At 40.6% G+C, this 22,595-nt stretch overlaps 1 protein-coding gene across 3 annotated transcripts in view; it reads left to right on the top strand.

The window, feature by feature from the left end:
- Window positions 1-22,595, top strand: part of EFCAB14 (EF-hand calcium binding domain 14) — a 35,396-nt gene that overhangs the window by 10,802 nt on the left and 1,999 nt on the right. The window contains exons 4-10 of one of the 3 annotated variants that reach the window (XM_032877688.1): window positions 7,340-7,438; window positions 11,569-11,679; window positions 13,812-13,916; window positions 14,887-15,078; window positions 16,968-17,054; window positions 19,522-19,633; window positions 20,646-20,771. In XM_032877688.1, coding sequence (XP_032733579.1) covers window positions 7,340-7,438; window positions 11,569-11,679; window positions 13,812-13,916; window positions 14,887-15,078; window positions 16,968-17,054; window positions 19,522-19,633; window positions 20,646-20,771 — 832 coding nt within the window. The remainder of the gene's footprint in view (window positions 1-7,339; window positions 7,439-11,568; window positions 11,680-13,811; window positions 13,917-14,886; window positions 15,079-16,967; window positions 17,055-19,521; window positions 19,634-20,645; window positions 20,772-22,595) is intronic. The other 2 variants (XM_032877689.1, XM_032877691.1) reach the window with 2 other exon arrangements.

Here is a 22,595-nt window from a genome sequence, read left to right as displayed (position 1 = left end):
ACTTTTCTGTTTTATTCATGAAACCTCTGATTTCATACCCATTGCCTTTCTTAGCTGGTACAGGGAGTGTCCTCCTCCTTCTTTGAAGACTATTAATTCAACCAGTGCTTAATGAGCTGCTTTTTATAGAGTTAGGCCTTGGATTCAAAACCAAAAATGATGATTCCTGTCCCCAAGGCTCTTATAGCCAAATGGAGGAGACAGAAAAGTAAACAATTATAAAACAGCCTTATGGGCAATAAGAAGTAGGTCCAGATGAGTGCTAGATGGACACTTTTAAGGCTGTGTCTATCCAGAATGGCTGGGGCCAGGCAGGGTTCTCTCACATCATGAGCTGAGTCCTGAAGGGCACATAAGAGTTGGCCAGGGGAATTCTGCAGAAAGAGAGAAGGGTGTCCTAGATAAAACATGAGTAGAGTTGATCCTCATTTGCAGATTCCATATTTGTGAATTCACCTACTTGCTAAAATTTGTAACCCCAAAATCTATACTTGTACTGCTTTTGTAGTCCTTCACCAACAGGTGTACAGTGGCAGAATATTTGAGTCACCCAGCACAGACATTTCCAGTTGATGTCAAGCAAGGTGACATTCTGCTTTGTTTCAGCTGTCATACTGTAAACAGATACCCTTTTCGAACTATATTTACTGCCATGTTTTCACACCTCATGGGGTTCTTTTTGGTGACTACACTGCTTGACATGTCCCCCTAGCATAGTGCTCAAGTACTGTCTAGTATTCCTAAGTGCAAGAAGGCTGTGATGTGTCTTTTTTTTCCCCCTTTGGTCAGAGAGAGAGCACAGGAACACATATAGGCAGCGGGAAGCAGGCTCTCTGCTGAGCAAGGAGCAAGGAGCCTGAAGCAGGGCTCCAACCCAGGACCCCGGGATGAAGGCAGAGGCTTAACCAACAAGCCACCCAGGCGTCCCAAGGCCGTGATGTGTCTCACAGAGAAAATACATGTGTTAGATCAGCTTCAGGCATGAGTTCAGCAATGTATATTTAATAAGATGTCTTTAAATAGAAACAGCTATAAAACAAGGTTATATATTATATTGAACAGTTGACAAAAATGTGACCAGACAGCTCTCAAGAACCTAACCCTATACTTCCCTTAGGAGCAGTGGTTCAGTATTCACTAATTCAGTGTTTGCTGCAACTTTCTAGAGCATAACTATTGTGAATAACGAGAATTTACTGCATGTCCAGAAGAAAAGACAAATGAAAAACAACGCATTTGGGGAATTTTAGTAGTTCATCATAGCTAAGTTTGGTGCAAAGAGGCCAGAAGTAAGGATATGTCAGGAAGAGCCATATCAAGAAGGACCTTGAGTGCTCTTCTGTATGCTCTCTTTGTCTTGGCACTCAGTCCTGATAGCTTATATGATAGTTATTTGTGTATGCCTCTAATTATACTAGAACTTGTGAGTTTTAAGCATGATGATGGCAATAATGAGAACAATTAAGATGATAACTGCCATTCATTAAATGTTTTCTTTGTGCAGGCCACATGTGAGATCTCCTTTTTTGCTTCAATAGCCCTATGAAGTAGGAGGTGGTATCTCCATTTTACAGATAAGAAAACTAGGCTCAAAGAGGTTAAATGGTTGGCTCAAGGTTGCACAGCTGTGTAGCAGTACTAATATTAAAATATTTAAGGCCTAGGAGCATGTTTTCTTTCCAGTTTTTCATTCTGCCTTACATCTTTATATTAAGGATGCAGTAGGTGTCAGTAGATCGAGTTGGAAGGCTGTATATCAGGTCCTATTAGGGCACATATTCATCATTGATGATTATCTGTTTTAGTAACTCTTTTACTTACTATATAAAGAATCCTTAATTTTAATCCCAAAGTTAAAAAAAAAAAACAGCGTTTCAGGCTCTATAGTATAAAATGGTCTAATAAGCAAATGGTCTACAGTAGTTATTTTTAATTCTGCTAATGAAAAGTCATGTAATATGCATAAAAGTCATGATTCATCTTTTGGCAGGAATGTGGGTTTTTTTCTTAATGGTTTCTACTTAATTCAACTTTTTAGACTCTTTGAACTATATTTTGTGACTTTTAGAGATAGATTCTGTAGTGCTTGAATCTGATCTGACATTCTAGAATATCTATCAGAGACTAGAGCAGTAAAAGGAGAGTTCCCCTTGTCTCTCCATTCTAGTTAAACATGTAGCTTTGCTGTACTTTTCCACAGATACTGACTTTTCTTCGCTCTCACAAGAGGAATGCTGAAAAATGGAATCCGGCTTTGCAGTTTGAGAATGTAGCTGAGTCTTAGTGACCAATGTGGGGTTCAGGTCTTGTAAATGAGTAAGAAGTCCTAAGTGATGTTTGGTATTTAGAGAGTTAATGGTCAGCTCTCCAGGGCATACTCTTTCAGGGAAGCAGCTGATACCCTAGGCCTGGGGTGTTTGGGGGATGGGGAGAAGTGGAACAATACTTTACCTTGTCCTACTTGCATTGACTTGCACCTGCTCCTCTGCTTTTGGGTGAAGTGGTAGCTGCCTCCAGCCACACTGGCCATTTGGGAGGCCATTACCATTCTTGAGATGCTTCTGATTAGCTTCAGGATCTATTCCTGGGAGAATAGTTTCTACCTAGATCACTCCACCCAAAACACAGTTTGTGTCTTTTAGGATCTGGCCAGTTGTCAGTGGAAGCAGTATGTTCCCTTAGGTCTCCAAAAGATAACCACACAATTGATAGGGCATTTGGAATTACTGTATTCTTGCCCATCAAGTTGGTATTGAGTCAATTGTATACATACTTTGGGGCACTGAGTAAAACATACCTGGGGAAGGCCTCCTTCCTTGCACTTTATGACTAAGCACATTAAGATAGTCTTGGAAGACCCAGTGAAGGGCATGGAAGAAAGGGCCAGCCTAGGAATTCTGTTAAATGCTTCCAGAGTCATGGTGTCTTTTTTCTATGTGTGTATTTCTCTTCCATCTTTTGTCTTTAAAATTTTATGAGTAATATATGTGTGTATTCTTACATAAGGTTTAAACAATAAAATACATAAGGAACTCCTTAAGAAAATTTCCCTTTAATGCACATCTCAGTGTGTTCCCCCATCACACACATTTCCAGGCCCCACAGGTGTCCACTGCCATTAGTCTGGGCTGCATTCTTCTAGCCTCCTTTCTGTGAAAATCTTAATAGCTTTTAATAAGAATTAGTTTATGCATTTGTGTGTGTGTATGTGTGTGTGAGAGACCAGATGGATGGAGTTATTCCCTGTATATTGTCCCACAACTTCCTTTGTTCACTGAATATATCTCCTCATCCTTAGTAGACATTTGGGTGGTTTCTAGGGTTTACTGTTACAAATAGGGGAAACAGTGGATTCTGTTGTGCATACATCTATGTGTACATGAGCAAGGATTGTGTAGATAGAGTTCTAGAAATGAAATTGCTTAATTAAAGGATATTTTTATTTATTTTATTTTTATTTGCCAGAGAGAGAGAAAGAGAGCAAGTGAGCCGAAGTTGGGGGGCAGAGGGAGCAGCAGACACTCTGCTGAGCAAGGAGCCCAATGGGGGACTCAGTCCCAGGACTCTAGGATCATGACCTGAGTCAAAGGCAGACACCCTATACATAAGAATGCCTGTTTCCTTTAAGTCCTTTTCAAACCTCAGTATTATGCATATCTTTTTAAAGGTGTGGATTAAAACAATCTCCGTGATGTAATCGCTACCCTTAAGAGGTTTATTGTTTGCTGAGAGTATCTCTCTGTTTGCTGAGGTTTCTCACCCATCTTGTTTTTAAATGGCTAGAGTCGGGGCGCCTGGGTGGCTCAGTGGGTTAAGCCGCTGCCTTCGGCTCAGGTCATGATCCCAGGGTCCTGGGATCGAGCCCGCCCCGCGTCGGGCTCTCTGCTCAGCGGGGAGCCTGCTTCCTCCTCTCTCTCTGCCTGCCTCTCTGCCTGCTTGTGATCTGTCGAATAAATAAATAAAATCTTTAAAAAAAAAATAAAAATAAAAAAAATGAATGGCTAGAGTTGGAATGTTGAAGATTAGTCTGAATATTTTAGCGCATTTATGGAGAATGACATGTTTTAAGTGCTTATTAAATTTCACTGTTAAAGAACTAATACTAATTTGGTATTTTGTTTGTACTATGTACTGTGCTAAGAGCTTTAGTTACATATCTCATTTCATCCTCATGGCCTGTATTAGTCATCTGTCTCTATGTTACCTTCATCCCAAAACTTAATGACTTAACAGAAGAAGCATTTATTGCCTCACAGTTTCTGTGGGTCAGGAATTTGGGAGCTGCTTAGTTGAGTAGTTCTGGCTAAGATCTCTCTAAGGTTGCTTTTAAGGTCTAGGCCAAGACTGCATCATCTGAAGGCTTCCCTACACTTGGAGGATCTTCACCCACATGGCTGTTGGCCACAGTTCTTAGTTCCTCTCAACGTGGGCTTCTCCACTGGGCTGCTTGTGTGTTCTCACAACACAGCAGCTGGCTTCCATGAGTGAGTGATCCAAAAGACAGCCAAGAAGCAGCCCTGGTGCTTTTAACGAACTAGTTTCCAAAGTTGCCCATTTTCTCTTCCACTTTATTGGCTAAAAGTGAGTCAGTGGGAATGGGCCATGTTCAAGGGAAGGGGATTACGTTCCAGCTGTTGAAGAGAAGACTATCAGAGAATTTGTAGACATATTTTAAAACATTCATATATCCCTATGAGATGATTGTTAAACAATTTTTATTGTTCCAGCCATTTTACTGGTGAGAAAAATGAGTCGACTTCTTATTTAGGCGTATCTCCTCCTTCCTGGCCTCTATCTTCTACTCTGCTTAGAGTAGTCTTCTCACTGTCCTCCTAGACAGAGTGTTCTTTCTCAGCCATACGTTCATTCAGTGAATACTTAACTGATGCTTGTCTGTATGCCGGGCATATTATGGAAAATGCTGAAATAGACATGGTCCGTATGTCATGGAGCCTATAGTCTAGTGCAAGACAGAATCTTTAATCAAGTCATCACACAAATAAGTAAGTCATTGTCTCTTTGAGAAAGACCGTGAAGAAAAGGTATCCTTGGGCCTATTCATGCTGTCGTTCCCTACTGATATCCTAATGCCACACTCACCTATTTAACCTAGAAAGGAAACCTGTTTTATTTTTATATATAAAAGTCTTATTTCTCCATCAGAGTCTAATTTGAATCCCACTTCAGTGAAGCCTGTCCCTTTTGGCCTACACAAATATCTTTTTCTTTGAACTTTATTCAGTATCACATCTAGTACTTAATTATTTCTTTAATGTTACCTAACAGGGCACCTGGGTGGCTCAGTGGGTTAAAGCCTCTGCCTTGGGCTCAAGTCATGATCTCAGGGTCCTAGGATCGAGCCCCACATCAGGCTCTCTGCTCAGCAGGGAGCCTGCTTCTCCTCTCTCTCTCTGTCAAATAAATAAAATCTCTAAAATAAAAAAATGTTACCTACCTACCTCTACTCTTCTACCTCCCCCTCTTTGTGTCTCCCTTCTCCTCTCCCTTTCTTACTCACATTATGTGTTCCTCCCACCAAGCCTCCTTTCTGTTCTTCAAATATGCCAAGCTCTTCCCTGCACTGGGGCATTTGCCCTAGCAGTTCCCTCTGCCCTGAAATGCACTCATTCAGTCTTTGACTAATTCCTTCTTGGTATTAAGATCTCAGTTCAAATTTTATCTCATCTGACAATCTAAAGTCACCTTATTTAAATTTTCTTCTAATGCACCCCACCATCCCGTGTTTTTCTTATATAAAATTGTCTGTCTCTTTGCACTAAAATGTAAATACTGCAAGATCACTGTATTTTCACCACTGGTATGGAATAGGGCTCATTTGTTGCAGTCATGAATGAATGAAAAATGGCCTGAAGCTCCTGCATATATCCCTCTTAAAAAGCAAGAGGGAAAGAGGCCTGAGATCCTGGGCTTCAGTGGACTTCCTGGTTCAGAACATGCTGCCGCTTGCTCCAGGATGCCTGTTGAAATTCCTTGCTCATCTGATACTTTTCCTCTTTATTTTTCTTTCACCTTCTACTAGGATGTAAGCTCCTTGAGAGTAAAACCTCACGGTCTTGTTTGTGACTGTCTGCACAGTGCCTGCGGCAGTGCCTAACACAGAGGCACCCAGCACTGGTTGAAGGAAAGAAGAAGGGATCAGGTTCACTTTGTCTGCTGTCCATCTGCTACTGCCTACCACAGTGTTAGGCACATAACAGGTGCCCAGAAACTTCAGTGGTTATTGTGTGAGGCCATTCGGAATATAATTGCTATCGGTAGATCTTTGTCTTCATCCTCGAATTTGGGGCAGGAAAGCAGTTTGGAACTAAGACTCTTTGAAGAATGTTTTGAGCCACACTACAAAGGTGTTAGGATGTGATCTCTGCTGCCTGAAATTATACAGGTTCCCCCAGTCCTCCACCAAGAGAGAAGTCTAGCCATTTAGAATTCTACCCCTACATAGCAGAAGGGAAGACACATTTTCTTTTTATTCAATTCCTATTTTAATACAAGTACTGCATCAGTCAGCGTGTCAGTGGGTATTTATGGAGCCCCTTTAGGTACAGAATAGTACTTTGGTTGAGCTATTGAGTTTGAAATATTAATCACATTGTTAAACCAAACTGAATCTCCAAGTAGTTTAAAGTGTTGCACAAGTTTCTGTAGACTGTATTTTGTGGTGATGGGCTTTTACTTTATAATATATGTTCCCACTTGGTCAGGAACAAAAGTTCAGTAAATAACCAAGGTGTTATTTTTTACCAAAATGAAATCTTTCCGGGGTTCTTGATCATTAGCTTTCTCCCTGTCCAATTGTTGAGGGATCGTGTTGTAATCACTGCAACTTTTCGGTAACAAGACTTGGATCTTGTAGCTGCCAGGAGTAGGGTAAGGAATAATACTTGCCTTTCCCTCTTTGGCACTGGTGTTTAAATTGGGCAGGGAAAGTGTGCCTGGGTAGCACATTGGTTAAGCGTCCAACTCGGGGTTTCCACTCAGGTTGTCATCTCAGGGTCCTGAGATTGAGCCCTGAGTTGGGCTCCACACTCAGCATGGAATCTGGTTGTTTTTTTCTCTCTCCCCCTCTCTCCCCATCTCTCTCAAATAAATAAATAAATCTTTATTATTTTTTTTAAATGGGGGCAGGGAAAGAAGAGGTATTACAGCTGCCTTCTAGATCTCAGCTCTATCCAAGATATTACAGTTCCTCCACTCTTGTGAGGTGGCAAGGTATAATGTCTGGATCACAGAAATGCTTAAAAGCCGAGGGCGCCTTGAGTTTGTGGAGGAAGTATTCATTCTCCAAATTCTCTTTTCATTGTTACTCTCTTCCTTTCAGATTTCCCTGTTGACTTCTGCAGTAAACCACCTCAAAGCCAATGTTAAATCAGCTGCAGACTTAATTAGTCTGCCTAGCACTGTAGAGGGCCTTCAGAAGGTAAGTGCTACATGTGCGCACTGAGATTAACTTATTGCTACAGCTTCTAACAAATCTTCTTTGAAAGCATGGCATTTGAAATCAGCTATTCCCAGAGGGCAGTAATCGAGTATATCACTGTGTTCTAAACAGTTCAGAACTTCTCTGTTTTGGTTTGGTTAGTTGGGCATTTAATTTGCAACAGGTGAGTTTAGTTGTTTTTGTCTTTTTTTTTTTTTTTTTTTTTTTTTTTTAATGGATTTACACCTTTTTATTTGGCTCTCTGAATCCCGAGATTGCTGTTCTGGGGCTCCTAGAGGTTAACATACATGGGTTTGCTTCTCATCACTTGCATTCTCAATTCATCATCCACAGTGTCTTCATGAAAGCAGACCAACTGTAGAAGAGAGTTGCTCTAGATGGCTATTTTTTTTTTCATGGTTGACAAAGAAATTTTTTTAAAAACATAAGATTGATAATTGGAGAAAATGCAGAATTTCACAGTTTAGGGTATAGTAAGTGTTGGCAAGGATATGGAGCAAAGGTAACTTTAAAACAGTCTTGCTGGGAGTATAATCTAGTACAAAGCATTTTGGAAAACATTAGATATTATTTTATAAAGGTAAAGGTGCACATCCTCTAAGTAATTCACTCTGATGTACCCTAAACTCTAGGGCCTAGGAAAAAATGATTTGGAACATTTATTTACTTGATCTCTAGGATTCAGGCACAAAGCAAGAGGCAGCAACCAACCAGACAAATAGTATACAGCAGTCGGGAGAGCTGGATGGGGAGAGTGGATGGAGGTAGGAAGGAAAGAAGGGTACCTAATTGGGACACAAACAGCATCAACCCCTGTAGCAGGAAATGGAAGAAGGGATTCTGGAGTTAAGGGGACCTTAAAAAATGTGTGTCAAGGGCGCCTGGGTGGCTCAGAGGGTTAAGCCTCTGCCTTCAGCTCAGGTCATGATCTCAGGGTCCTGGGATCAAGCCCCATATCGGGCTCTCTTCTCATCAGGGAGCCTGCTTCCCCCTCTCTCTCTCTGTCTGCCTCTCTGCCTACTTGTGATCTCTGTCTGTCAAATAAATAAATAAAATCTTAAAAAAAAAAAATGGGTGTCAAATCTAAGATCTTTGACTTTTCAAAGTTAGTGTATAGAAGTTTGATTTGACTATATGCCAGGCTCTATAAACATATCAATTGTTTCCACATGCAGAAACAGAACTTGCTACTTTGTAGTCATTCCACCTGTGTGTGCTCAGTCTTCACAGTTTGCTATTTATCCAAGATGGTCATCTGCTTACAAGTTAAAAGTGGGGTGGGGGGGTGGGGGAGGATGATGGGAGTAGGGGAAGGCAAGGAAAGAACTGTGATGAGGCAAGTGCTTGCTATTATTCCCCAGGGTCAAATGGAAAAAAGGTAGGCTTCTGTGGTCTTTAATACAGAAGCAACTATGGCAGTCTTGCATTAGAAAATGATACTGGTTTATTATCTTAATTAATTCAGTAAACATTTGTGGAGCTTCCTCCAGTTTGTGCCAGGCACTTTGCTGTGGTGAGAATACTAGTTCCAGAGTATTGCTCTAGAGTTCACATGGCTCTGTCAGCTGCTTCCTTTAAAAAAAAAAAAAAAAAAAAAATCTTAAACAAGAGCTTACTATCCTGCATCCTAATGGGCTCATACATCCAGCAAGGCAGGATTGTCTAACAGTAGATGTCTTTGAATGCCCATAGCTTCTCTAACAACAGAGTTCTCATACATAACACCCCAGCTTAGAGACTTCTACCCAGTGTGTTTTCTCTTTGGGAATCTGTACACTTAAAATGTCAGATACTACTTTTAATACAAGTGGCTCCATTTTGAAGTGGAAGATCTTCTCAAACACCTGACTTCAATGTATCTCGTGATTTTTTATTTTAAGGTTTATTTATTTATTTGACAGATAGAGATGACAAGTAGGCAGAGAGGCAGGCAGAGAGAGAGAGGAGGAAGCAGGCTCCCTGCGTAGCAGAGAGCCCGATGCAGGGCTTGATCCCAGGACCTTGGGATCATGACCTGAGCCGAAGGTAGAGGCTTAACCCACTGAGCCACCCAGGCACACCCTGATTTTTTTTTTTAATTTTGAAAATGTCATTTCTTGGTCTTTTGGGTTCTTGGCTGTCAGTATAATAAAAACAACCTTGGTTAAAAATACTAATGTATTTACCATAAAACTATAAAACTGGAACACCTGGGAGGCTCAGTCAGTTAAGCATCTGCTTTTGGCTCAGGTCATGATCCCAGGGTCCTGGATCGAGCCCTTCATCAGGCTCCCTCTTCTTCCTCTGCCCCTCCCTCTGCTTTTATGCACATGCTCTCTCTCTCAAATAAAAAAACAAAAACTTAAAAAAAAATAAAACTATGAAACTGCCAGTATATCTTAATAATAGGTCAACACCCACCAAATAGTCTTGTGGATGTTCTTTTAGGACAGGTCTTTTTAAAATGATGGTTTCTGAATCATATTTTCCAAGTACCAGTCCCCTTGGGCTCCTTAAGCCTAGTGAAGACTTGCATCTCATTCCACTCAGCAGTTGCTGGTGTGATTCTAAAGCAAAAGAGGAACAAATGCTGCCAAATGGAATTTTTCCTTCATCTCTGCAACACTGGGTTTCCCAAAGCCAAAAATGGTTCTACCCATTGTCATTCAAAAGTCATCATTTGCTCCTGACACAGTAGCAGTATATCATTAGCTGTGACCTTCTGCTACCTACCACATGGCTTGGTAAGGGCAGTTTGTGGGAGACCCTTATCAGTGGGTCCCAGATTTATGAACTAGTGTTTGTTTTTTAAGAAAAAGAATCGTTTTTCTCTAGGAAAATCCTTTAAATTGGGAAAACTATTTGTTTTATATATATATACATATATATATATATATATATATATATATATATATATGTATTTTACATATACAGGTGACCCTGAAACTATGCAGTCCACTTCTCTGGATTTTTTTTTTTTTTTTTTTGGTAAATAGAGTACAATACCATAAATGTATTTTCTCTTACGATTTTCTTAACATTTTCTTTAGCTTTATGGTTAGAATATAATGTATAATACATATAATATATACAATATGTGTTAGCAATTTATGCTATTGGTAGGCGTCTGGTCAACAAGCTATTAGTAGTTAAGTTTTGGGGGAGTTAGAAGTTACATGTAAAAAAGTTACATGTAGATTATCATTCGCAAAATTGAACAACTGCGTGGTTGAAGGGTCAACTATATATAAACAAACGTGTAGTTTCCTGTTAATTGTGTCTGCATAAGCTACATGAAATTCAGTTTGAAGAGACTTGAAATAATTAGAAACACTGAGCTTCTTTAGGTCAGTGTTTGATGTAAAATAAAATAACAGTGATAGACCACTGCATTCCTAAAAGAATGGCTTAAATGTAAAAGACTGAGAGTACCAGTATTGATGCATATATGAAGAACTGGAATTCTCCTACACTGCTGGTAGGAATGTAAAATGGTATAACCATTTTAGAGCACATCTTGGCATCTTTTTACAAAGTTAAGCATATATCTACCGTATGATTGGCCATTCACCTTCTAGGCATTATGATGATGAAAAAGCATACAACAGAGAGAAATGAAAACACAGGCCCACATAAAGACTTGCACATGAATGTTGATAGCAGCTTTGTTTGTACTAGTCAAATACTGAAAGCAACCTAAATGTCCATCAACAGGTGAGTAGTTAAACTCTGTTGTATCCATGTGATGGAATGCTCAGCAACAAGCTAAGTGGCTACAACATGGATAAATCTTAAAATGTGAAGCTGAGTGAAAGAAGAAACAAAACCAAAACCCACATACTCACTCACTGGCCCTATTTATACAACATTCTAGAACATGCAAACTGATATATGGTGGATCAGTGGCTGCCTGGAGGTGGGGGAGGGAAGAATCACAAAGGGGTCTAAGGAAACTTGGGCAATGATTGTTCGTTATCTTGATCATGCTAATGGTTTCCTAGGTGTATATGTCAAAACTTGCCAACCTTTTTGAATATGTGCCGGTCATTGTATACCAGTTACATCTTAGTAACACTGTTAGAAATTTCAAAAAGAAAAAGACACTGGCCTTACAACGTATTTCTGTTCAGAGTGTAGCTACCATTGGCAACACTTTAAACAGCGTCCATCTTGCTGTGGAGGCAATACAGAAGACTGTGGATGAACACAAGAAAACCATGGAGTCACTGCAGAGTGACATGGTAAGGAAATCAAATGCTACAGGAAGTCAGCATTCTGCCTGCCCTCTTCTGTGTAATAGGAGTGATGCCATCTTCCCATTCATCTCAACAGACCTTACTGTGCACCTTTTTAAAAGATATAATCTGTAAATTATACAGTCAAGGAGGATAAAATTGAAAGCTGAGTCTTCTGTGAACATAGTGGAGAAAGTAACAGCAGTAAGATACAGTTCGAATGTATAGAATAGAATGTATAGGAAGGAGAATGGAGTAGAAGGAAAGGGAAGTGTCACAAGTATTGATTGCTACATAACAAATCACCCTAAACTTAGTGGCTTAAAACAACACATTATCATTTCTCACTGTTTTGTGGGTCGGGAATTTGGACAGAACTCAGACTATGAAATGATGAGAGGCCAAGTGAAAAGGACTCTATAAATGAAAGGCTATTTGGGATGTCCTGGCACTAGCCAGACACTCAGTTGAATGCAGCCGTGTGTGTGTGTGTATGTGTGAAAGAGAGAAAGACTTGAGCCTGCACCATGTGAAACAGAAGAATACCCCCACCCCCTGAGCCCAGTCAACCCACGAATCATGGCAAATAATAAATTGTTTTAAGCCACAAAGTTTGGGGATGATTTGTTATGCAGCAGCAGATAAGTGAGACAGAAGCAAACCCCTGCAGTGCTCAGGAATTGTTTTCAAATGTCTCTTTATGTTGTGGGGTCTAAGTGGTCTATAGTCATTCAGAGACCTTATCAATCATGGGGCAGAGTACTCTGTCCCATGAAAGATTTATAAAGGGAGAAAAGGATGGCATAGCCCTCGCCTTGCTATATGTACATGAAATCAGAACTGTTCAAGGCACACAAAAGTTCCCCAGCTTTTCCACTAATTTCTAGGTCTAGCCCACATACTCTTTTCCAGCTTTGGAGTTTTAAGTTTAAACTGGGCAATTTGTACCAAGGAGATCTGGGTTATATTAGAGCTCCAGAAGGTCTAGAAGGGGGTTTTCATTTCTTCAAAACAGGTACTCCTCACTGATATTTAATGGGGCTGACCCAGAGGAACAGACATTGAGCTAGTGTTCAGACACTCTGGATTCCAGTTCTACCTCTGCTGCTGAGTAACAGTGGGGTACATAATAATCTCAATAATTTTTTCATTACTCTTATGTTAATATCTTGAGCATTTTCTCAAAGTAATAAATATTTTCTAAAATACATGTGTTTCCTAAGTCAAAAATTCAGCTCTAGACCATTGGGTTTTTTCTCCCACCTCTCTTTTTTCTTTATTGTTGCCTTTTGTTTCTTACAAAAGCAGGATTGATAAATGTCTAAGATTTCAAATTTCAGGGAAAACTGTTTATTTTCCCTAATTGCATTTTGGTATAATTAAATCTGCGTCTTTTAAACTTCCATGGTTGCCAATGGTAATCCTTGCCACTGGCACATTTTATACTAAGTCATAGATACGAGCTCTGAAAGATTAAGCCATCCAGAGTTTTTCCACTAGAGGAAAAAAGTGTATATCAATGTGTTATACTTCAGTCTCTGCCAAGAGAGACTTTAGCAGTGGGAAGGAGATGGGAAGGGAAGGGTAACACTCAGACATAAATCTTGGCATGTGCTGTAAAAGCTGAAAAATGAAAAATGTATATGATTGGTTGTTGTACTTAGAGCCCAAGGCTAGTGGTTACATGACTGGCTATTCCTTGAGTGCACAAACCTCTTTAGTCCTGGGGAAGTGATGACACTAGCCAGGTCCAGACTGAGTTGGCCCTTGGGAGGTTCTAGTGATTCTGTAGTTTCTCTGGGAGTATAGGTAATAGAGGAGAGAAGGACTGGTTCTGGGGAGTTCATTCCATTCAGAGACAAGAAACAGACTGGGCAGATCTCAGTTCCCTGATGTGTCTGGGTGCTGCTGGTCCAGTCCATGCTTCAGGCTGGCATTCCCAAAAGAATCTGCTGCCCCACAGTCTGTCACTGTGACCAGTGACAAGACTGGTCACACTGTAGACTCCTGGGAAATAATTATTGATTAATCTGTGAATGCCCTCTCTGGGAAACTAGAACATCCTCGGACCATCCCAGATGGTTAAGTAGGCCTGGTAATTAGTTGTTGCCTATACTAACCTCCATTTCTGTTAACAGAATCGGCACTTCTTGAAAGAGACAAGTGGAAGCAACCAGCTCATTCCATCACCTTCGGCTACATCAGAATTTGACAATAAAACCTACAGTGAGAATTTGAAACAGGTACTTTTCTGTTTCTGGCTTAACTCCCTGTGCCCACAGTGGACTTTGGGGGCTGCCTGAATAATTGGGCTCAGTGTTGTCACGCCTCATCCCAGGCATATATTTGCCTGCCTGAGAGCTGAGCAGACAGCAATGTGTTTTGCTATCTTAGGAATCCAAGATGCCATCCTGGCTCTTCTTTGGCACTCTGCTTTTTTCCCCTGCATGTCAATCAGTGGAGTAAATTCCTTTTCACATCTTGGAAGACATAGGATAGCCACATTATCCTGAAACTGTTTATGAAAAGTAACAATCTGGGCAAGTTAACATTTCTAAAATGTTGGAAAGCATATCCCTGGAAGTCAAGATTTTCTAAAGACAAGAGGAGGGAAAACGCTATTGAATTCAGAATCACATTAAAGAGAATAAAGGCAGTCTTCACTAAGAAGAATTCCTGTCCTGAGTTTAATGCCCTCTAAAACCTATAGTCATCATTCCTTTTTAAGTGGCGATCAGTACTAGAGGATGTCAATAAAAATAATTGAATCTTGTACTAAATAATGCACTACTTGTTATGGTTTTGCTACATGAGCCAATTCGGTAATTGGTATTGTTCCTAAGGTAGTTTTGTTCTGACAGATTAGGTTAATAGGCGTTTCAGTTAATAACCCAGCAAGCTTTCCTGCCAGCAGGTGAGGTAAACATTGGGAAATCAATTTCCAAGCTCTCAGCTTTCTGGGACCAGAGAGTGAATCATGTAGGTAGTCCCCTTTCCCCTCTTGTCTAGCTGAGGTCAAACAATTCCAGAGGGAGTGACTCGGAGCAATTTAGAGTGGAGGAACAAAGCCAAGACAGACAATCAATGGTCTAAACCAGGAAAAGGAGTTTACTTCAGTAACGTGACATAGTAATGGTTGTTTAGTGCTCCTGGCCTGCTTGTCGAGTGTATGTCTTTAGCTGGATTCCACAATTTGATTTATTTCCACTCCAGGATATCCTCTACCTTCACAACTCTTTAGAGGAGGTAAACAGTGCCCTAGTTGGGTACCAGAGGCAGAATGATCTTAAACTCGAGGGGATGAATGAGACAGTCAGTAACCTTACCCAGAGAATCAACTTGATAGAAACAGATCTTGTTGCTGTGAGCAAGGTAGAAAAGCAAGTGAACCTGTCCCTCAGCATGGTAAGCCTTTTTGGATCCTTTGTGATATGTTCTGTGTGGCAGTGTGTTTTGTCTGTACGTGGATGACACTCCACAGACTTTCCAGATCCAGTCCCCTGGCATGTTTGAGAGGCTACGTGTTCATACCATGCTTCACACTAGCTTTGTGATAAAGAGTAGCACAGGCAGAGTTAGCCCTGATCTGGAAAGGGAGGTGTGAAGGAGGAGTTGCATGGCTTGCCAGGGCCACACCACAAGTCATTGGCAGGAATGACAAGCCTCCTGTCATGTTACCAGTGACCAGTCTGGTGCGGAAGCTCTGGCACATACTTCCAAGGGAGGTCTTCTTGCTCTTTTTTAATAAATTGGTAAGGGTGGGAGCATTGACAGTGACAATGACTAAAGAATCTTTTGCCATTGCTTTAAGCCTGAACTTGACTTTCAGATTTATCCTGCTTGGTCTGCATGTTAGGGTGAACCTTTTACATGTAACACAGGAAAGCCATTTAAAACAGACCAGACCAGCTCCTCCACTTGAGAGATCATTGAGTCCATCCTCTCATTTTACACAAGCATACTAAGTAACCTAAGTCACTGATGCTGGCAGACCGTGGGTTTTACTGGTTTTCATGTTATTGTCAATAAAATGTGTGCTTTTTAATCCCCTTCATATGGACTTTGTGCTGGGATCCACAGGGATTATTTTTATTTTATTTTTAGATTTTTTATTTATTTATTTGACACACAGAGAGACATCACAAGTAGGCAGAGAGGCAGGCAGAGAGAGAGGGGGAAGCAGGCCCCCTGCTGAGCAGAGAGCCCTATGCGGGGCTCGATCCCAGGACCCTGAGATCACGACCTGAGCCGAAGGCAGAGGTTTAACCCACTGAGCCACCCAGGCGCCCCTCCACGGGGATTATTTTTTAAATAGCTGCAAGCCCCACCCTTAAAGATGTCCTGCAGCAAAGACACAGGCATATGTAAAGAAATGCAAACCTAAAACAAGAAATTGTACCATAAATGGGAGGAAAGTAGCAGAGCTAGAAGCAAGCCCACGAGGAAAATTGAAGCCCGACACCCAGACATCAGGTTGTGAGCCTGCTCAGGCACAGTGGAGCCGTGGCAGCTTGCTTGGAGGGTGGGATCAGAAGACCTGTTCCCCCTCCTGCTTTACAAAGGTGTGTCATATACTGCAAAGCTGGGAAGATTAAAGGAGCCTTATTTTATTTCATTTTATTTTATTTTATTTTATTTTATTTTAGATTTTCTTTATTTGACAGAGAGAGACCACAGGAGAGGGAACACAAGCAGGGGCAGAGGGAGGGGGAGAAGCAGGCTTCCCGCTGAGCAGGGAGCCTGACTCGGGACTCGATCCTAGGACCCTGGGATCATGACCTGAGCAGAAGGCGGGCGCTTAACGACTGAGCCACCCAGGCGCCCCAAGGAGTCTTATTTTAAAAAGCACTTTTGAACTCAGCTAAGTCAGGGCTAGGAATTTGGGGTGATTTTATGAGTTAGTAGGCCTTGAAGGATTTCAAGGCTCACAGTGAGGACTTTCTGCCCCAAACTGCCCGTCCTGTCCCTCTCCTCTCCACTTTTTTTTCCTCCAGAGAGGAAATTGTTGGTAGTACCATTTGTCCTGCTGTGTCTTCCAGCAGCATCCTACCTAGCATGCTTCTGGGTGTAAGTCCTCTCACTGTTTATGCTTCAGAAGTTTTAAGGTTTGTGAGCACCAGTTTCAGCTTTGTATCTCAGCAACATTTCTCCCTCCCCTCTCGTTCACCTACTGGTATTTCTGTTGAAAGTGCTCTGAGAACCTTTAAAGAAGTTTGACCAGTTTGTTTTAAAAGTGTTAGATGTTGTTTAAGTTGTAATGTTTGCCTTTAATCTTGTTGTTTTTACCCTTTAAGATGGATGAAAGAGCCACCACTCTGAAAAGAGAGTCCTTGCATCAAGTGACCAACAAACCAGATACATTAAAAACCCAAAGCATCAAGGTATATAAGGGGGGCTTATTTTGAGGTAAAAATGATGCAGTATTATCTCCATGCTTTTGAAGGGTGCCTGGCCGGCTCAGTTGGTAGAGCGGGCAGCTCTCGATCTCAGGATTATGAGTCCAAGCCCCACATGGAGGATAGAGGTCACTTAAAAACAAACCACACCAGCATCTTTGTGCTTTTGAGCTACTGTTTCTTTCTCAAAATGAGCACTTTGGTCTCCCATTGGCTGCAACTTCAAGACAAAGTGATAAGTAAATTAGTATATTAGTGAACAAGAGAGTATTTTATCAGGCATCTGCCCTGTGCCTGGTCATTGCAAGGAATTGGGGTGACCACAGTGAACAGGACAGACATGAGACCTTTATTTTGGTAGAACTTAAAGTCAGAAAATCATTAATACCTAATTGAACAGATAATTAGTTAAGCAAGAATATGATATGTGCTACAAAGGAAAAATACAGGGTATGATGAAGATGTTAGCAGGGACCAGGAAAGCTTCCCTAAGGAAATGAATTTTTTTTTTAAGATTTTTTTATTCATTTATTTGTCTGAGAGAGAGAAGGGGAGTGCACAAGCAGGAGAGGGAGAAGCTCCCCAGTAAGGAGCCTGATGTGGGACTCCATCCAAGGACCCTGGGATCATGACCTGAGCAGAAGGCAGACACTTAACCAACTAAGACACCCAGGCGTCCCAGGAAATGACTTCATCTAAGAGAGTAAATTATCTGTACTCATGACAAAGAATAGAGGTGGAGATCATTGAAAACTGGTGTCTGATCAGCATTTATTTTTAGTTTGCCGACTCAGTACATACATAGTCCATTTAAGCCCCAGCCCGTTCCTTTCACTGTGTCCCTTCCCCTGTTTTTTTAAGTTCTTACCTGATAGATTGTCAAGGTAAGGCAATCTGTGATATGCTTTGATATCCCAGGAAAGAAAGTTTATTTGCAACATTCTCTGTGATTAGAGTGTTAATATTATAAGATATGGACTAGGATAAAGTAAAAGCCAGGAAGATTGTGGCTGAGTGACTAAAATACCATCTGAGATGCCCATTGTATGTGAGGAGCTCAAGGATATGAGGTTCAGAGGAAATGCACTTGGAAATGAACCATAGGTACAGGCAGTTTTCAATGTAATACTTTCCATCTCTATTCGTTCTTCTTTAACTGTTTCATATAGTCTAGATATATTAAGATTTTAATGCTTTGTGAGCTAGGCTTTTGTTGAATTTTCTAACTGCTTCTGCACAAAAATGAATAAAAATAATCCACCTGGGGAATGACAAGAAAAACCAAAGATCCATATGTAAATGTTGAGCTCAAACAGTAACAGGTGGTTATTGCTGGAGATTCATAATGATATCAGCAACGGTCCAGATTTTAATAGTAAACCTCAGAATCATATGCAGCTCTTATACATTTTTTGCCTAAATTTCCTGGTTTTGTTTTCAGACTCTTTGTGTTTTAAACTGTCATCCCAGTGTGTTGGTCCCTTTGTCCTAAGCATCCCTCATCTAAGCATCCCAAGTGGATATAATTCCTCTCAAATTTCTTTGTAATTCAAGTATTTAGTACCTAGCTTTAGTCACCTGTGTCCATATATTAGCTCCTTAATAAACCAAGAGTGGTCTTCTATATAGTAATTATGAGAGTAGAAATAAAGATCAGAGAGAAATAATTAAATAAAAGAAACATGTAATAAGTCGGTGGTCTAATTGAATATAAGATCAGGATGTTTCACACTAGACTGAGCAGTTTAAAAAGCCTAAGCCTCATAAAACCAGACTTCTCTATTTTTTTTTAAACAATTAAATGTATTTTTTATATGCCACTTGGATCATCCTGGGAATGAGAAAGGGCATAGAGAAGAAACTTTTTAAAAAGATATAAGTAAATCAATGAATTAGGAATTTTGCAGTTCCTTTTGCATGTTTTCAGCAGTTCCTGCCACCAGTTGAATCCTCACTGTGGGGGGAGAGAAGGAAAAGCCAGGATTGGTTGTTTTTTTTTCTTAAGGTGATAAGAGTATAATGCTGTTCCTAAATTTGTCTAGTCACAAGGTGAAGTAAGATATCAGGAAAATTATTTAGTGTGAAATAGTTCCTAGAAAATAATATCTACTCATTTAGGAAATGGGTGTTGCATGGCCACCTGAGCAAGGGTACATTTCCTTTACTGCTGACACATGCATGCCTTCCCCCATCAGCCAAATGTTCACAGTGAACCAGGTCATCTGTCGCATAATGTTCCCCTTAATGGTCTAGCCTCAAATCCTGCTAGGCCCTTATCAACTCTGAGTACCAAAGGTATCTCTAGTATTTGTTGATTTATTCTTTTTTACTTTTAGTAGGGAACATACTGGAAGTCAAGCACTACATGCTAAATGGGCTCTGGGAATATAATGAAGAATCAGATAAGGTCTTATTTCCACCTTAAGCCTTTTGTGATCTTTATTTTGGGCAGAAAGAAGATAGTTCAGATTCTCAAGTATCCAAGCTAAGAGAGAAACTGCAGCTGATCAGTGCTCTCACAAACAAACCTGAGAGCAACAGGCCTTCAGACACTGCTGACAAAGGTGAGATACTCAGGGCTGGCTCCTAAATATTTCACGCAGGCTTGGGCAGCTTGCCTCCCACACAGGGAGTGGGGAAAGGTGTTGTAGCAGGACCGATCAAACTGAGGGAATGATGCCTGAGTGCATCGACATGAAGCTGATACACTTTGGTTTCATTTAGAAAAAGCCCATTTTGTACATGATTTGTATTCCAGTCTATTAAGGAAAGAATGGGTAATGTTTAGCTTGAAATAGACTTCTCCATGCTGTCTGCATCCAATTATAGGCAAAAATGTAACTGTCATAGCGTATATTAAACCAGGCCTAAATGTTGTTTACGGAGTCTTTTCATTACTCTAAGTGCATAAAATTTACTTAAAAATGAATATTAGTCCTTCTGAAAAACCATTAACAAATAACGATAAGTAGGATCATAGTTGGAAAGGCCCTTGGCTCTAGGTAGGGACATACCTAATCAATATTAGCCCCAAGGATGTAACTGGACTGGGTTGGCCTTGACCCCCACTCCCCGCAAATACTTTTTCATTTGGGGGAAAGCATTCAACCTCTCTTACTCTCTTTTGGATGGGGGACACTACAATGGGAGGCCTTGTTCTAACATCACACTGCATAATCGTATGAAAGCCCTCTTTCCACACCAGCTGATCTGGTGGCACATACCCCAGATCAGGCTTATGGTATGGCTCCTGGGATATGAAATATCCAGTGGTGTTCTCACTTGCAGCTTGAACTCTTAGCACGTCAACCTATAAATGCTAACTTGTACTGTAAGAGTTTCCCATGGGCTTCCCACAGCTTAAACCTAGTGTTATATGATACTGATTGATCTTCACTTGTCCACAAAACATATCTCAGTCCATGCCTTGAGCTTCATGTAGTCACTGTGCTACTTAATTCTCAACTATTTCTCTTAAATTAAGTACATACGCAATTGCCCTAAAAAGTAACCTTCAGAACTCATTTAATATAGTGTCAGATTTGATGATGCTACAGCAGTATGTGTTTGTTACAGAGCAAGTACAGAGTTTCACATCAAAGCCGTCGGCGTCGCCAAAATTTCCACAGTCTCTTGGAGGTCAAACTGAGAAAGCTGCGCAGCTAAGACCTATTGCCCTACCAGGAATTTCTAGCATTGAAGGTAAATTTTTATACCATGGAGTAATAGGGAAAATGTTCAAAGCTAAAACTTCATAATTTTTTTAACTTATAAGAAAAAGAATCCTATCTGACATTGACTGAGTACTTCCTGTGAGCCAGATATTTGATATACTGTGCCACATCATATAATCCCGTTAACAGTCCTGGGAACATAAGTATTTTCATGTGTTACACCCATTTTTCTCGATAGGAAGACTGCCTAAGTCCACAGAGCACACAATGGACTGAGGCAGAATTTACACGGAGACAGTCTGACACTGAAGTTTGCACTCTTAACCAGTGCATTAGAGAGCCTTCATTCCTTCAGTGAGTGCCTAATTAGGCCCAGTGATCAGCACTGAAGATACAGTTTAAGATACGATCTCACTCTCCTCAAAGATGTGAGTTTAGTGGAGAAGGCAAACAGGCAACCACAACACTGTGAGATTAGGGAAGTGCAAGTTGACCCTGTTTGCTAAGGCCTTCCAAAAATGAGCGTCCTTTGGCTGAAAATCAGAAAGATAAATATTAGTAGGAAGGAGATGATTCGCAGTAAACGAGTCTACCTTGCCTCCAGCAGCGTATGTGCTGTCCTTCATTGTGCTGCTGAGTCTCCTGATCTTGCATTTGCCAACTGCCTGTAAAATCTCCCATTCCCACCGCCCCCTACCTTCGCTGGGCTCTCCACCTTAACTTAGGTGTCGTTCCACCAGGAAACATTATCTTACCTCCTAGGAGTGGATTAGGTGCTTCCCGTGTATGCCCTCTTAGAATATTTTATATTTACCCCTGTTTAGCACATGTCACTCTGTTGACATGTAATTTCCTGGGAAGATAGAAAATTAACTTTACTCCCAGCCTCTAGCATAGTGCCTGGTACACGTATTTGTTAAGTGAATGAATTACCTACAGTCTATAATTAATGCTTAAAGCATAGAAGACTTTCATTTATATTGCCATATAAATGCAATTACTTTTTCCCCTTATCCCCAGTTTTTTTTTTTTCTCTATATTTTCTGGGGAGACAGGAGAGTGTTAAATTGTTTATTTTTCAATACAAGTATCTCCTCCCACTTGCTGTTTATTACATCAAGAATTGATGAGAATGAATGGAAGAGAGACTATTAGAGCAGATTAAGAAATAGGCATCTTAACACTTGTACTTCAATCTCTAACGTAGGCATTATGTACTTTGGATGACTATACTTTTGAAATGACCCAAAGCAGCAATAAGATTTTTATTTGACTACTACTACCAATTTTATAAGCTCATGCCCCATATACACAAAAAACATTTTCCAGCTAGCCACTTGGTGGCAGGCAGTCCCACCTGCTTTTTCTGGCTTTCGGAGCTTTTGAGATTTTCCTGCTGCTTCTCTGGATCTGTCTCAGGACTGAAAGCAGGACCTTCTTCAAAAGCTCACCACCTTATCCCCCCAGGCCATTTCCATTCTTCCTAAGTACCAAACAGCAGGAGGCCTATAGAATCTAGGTGTGGGGTTAACTAAATGAAAAGAGGAGAAGGGTTTAGGGAAGAATTCTAAAGAAACAAGCCTCATGACTATCTTCTAGTATTAGAGACTAAATCTATTAAGTCATTCTGTGCGGACATAATCAAGTCCTTTTAAAATATTATGTAAGTAATCAGCCTTCCTAAGTGTTCATTATGAGGCCTTGGAGAAAATACCAGAAGAGACTATTGATAGAAACTGTCCAGTCTTGTTGGTTGACTCAAATAATATCTTTGAAATCTGAAAGAAGCTACAGATCAATGGGTGATACTACTCTCTCAGGTGGGAGAGAGAGAAATAGCACACAGGTGCCT

Source organism: Lontra canadensis, unplaced genomic scaffold, assembly GCF_010015895.1.
Source record: "Lontra canadensis isolate GAN:19392208 unplaced genomic scaffold, GSC_riverotter_1.0 scaffold60, whole genome shotgun sequence".
Classification (NCBI taxonomy): domain Eukaryota; kingdom Metazoa; phylum Chordata; class Mammalia; order Carnivora; family Mustelidae; genus Lontra; species Lontra canadensis.
This window is presented reverse-complemented; position numbering and strand designations above follow the sequence as displayed.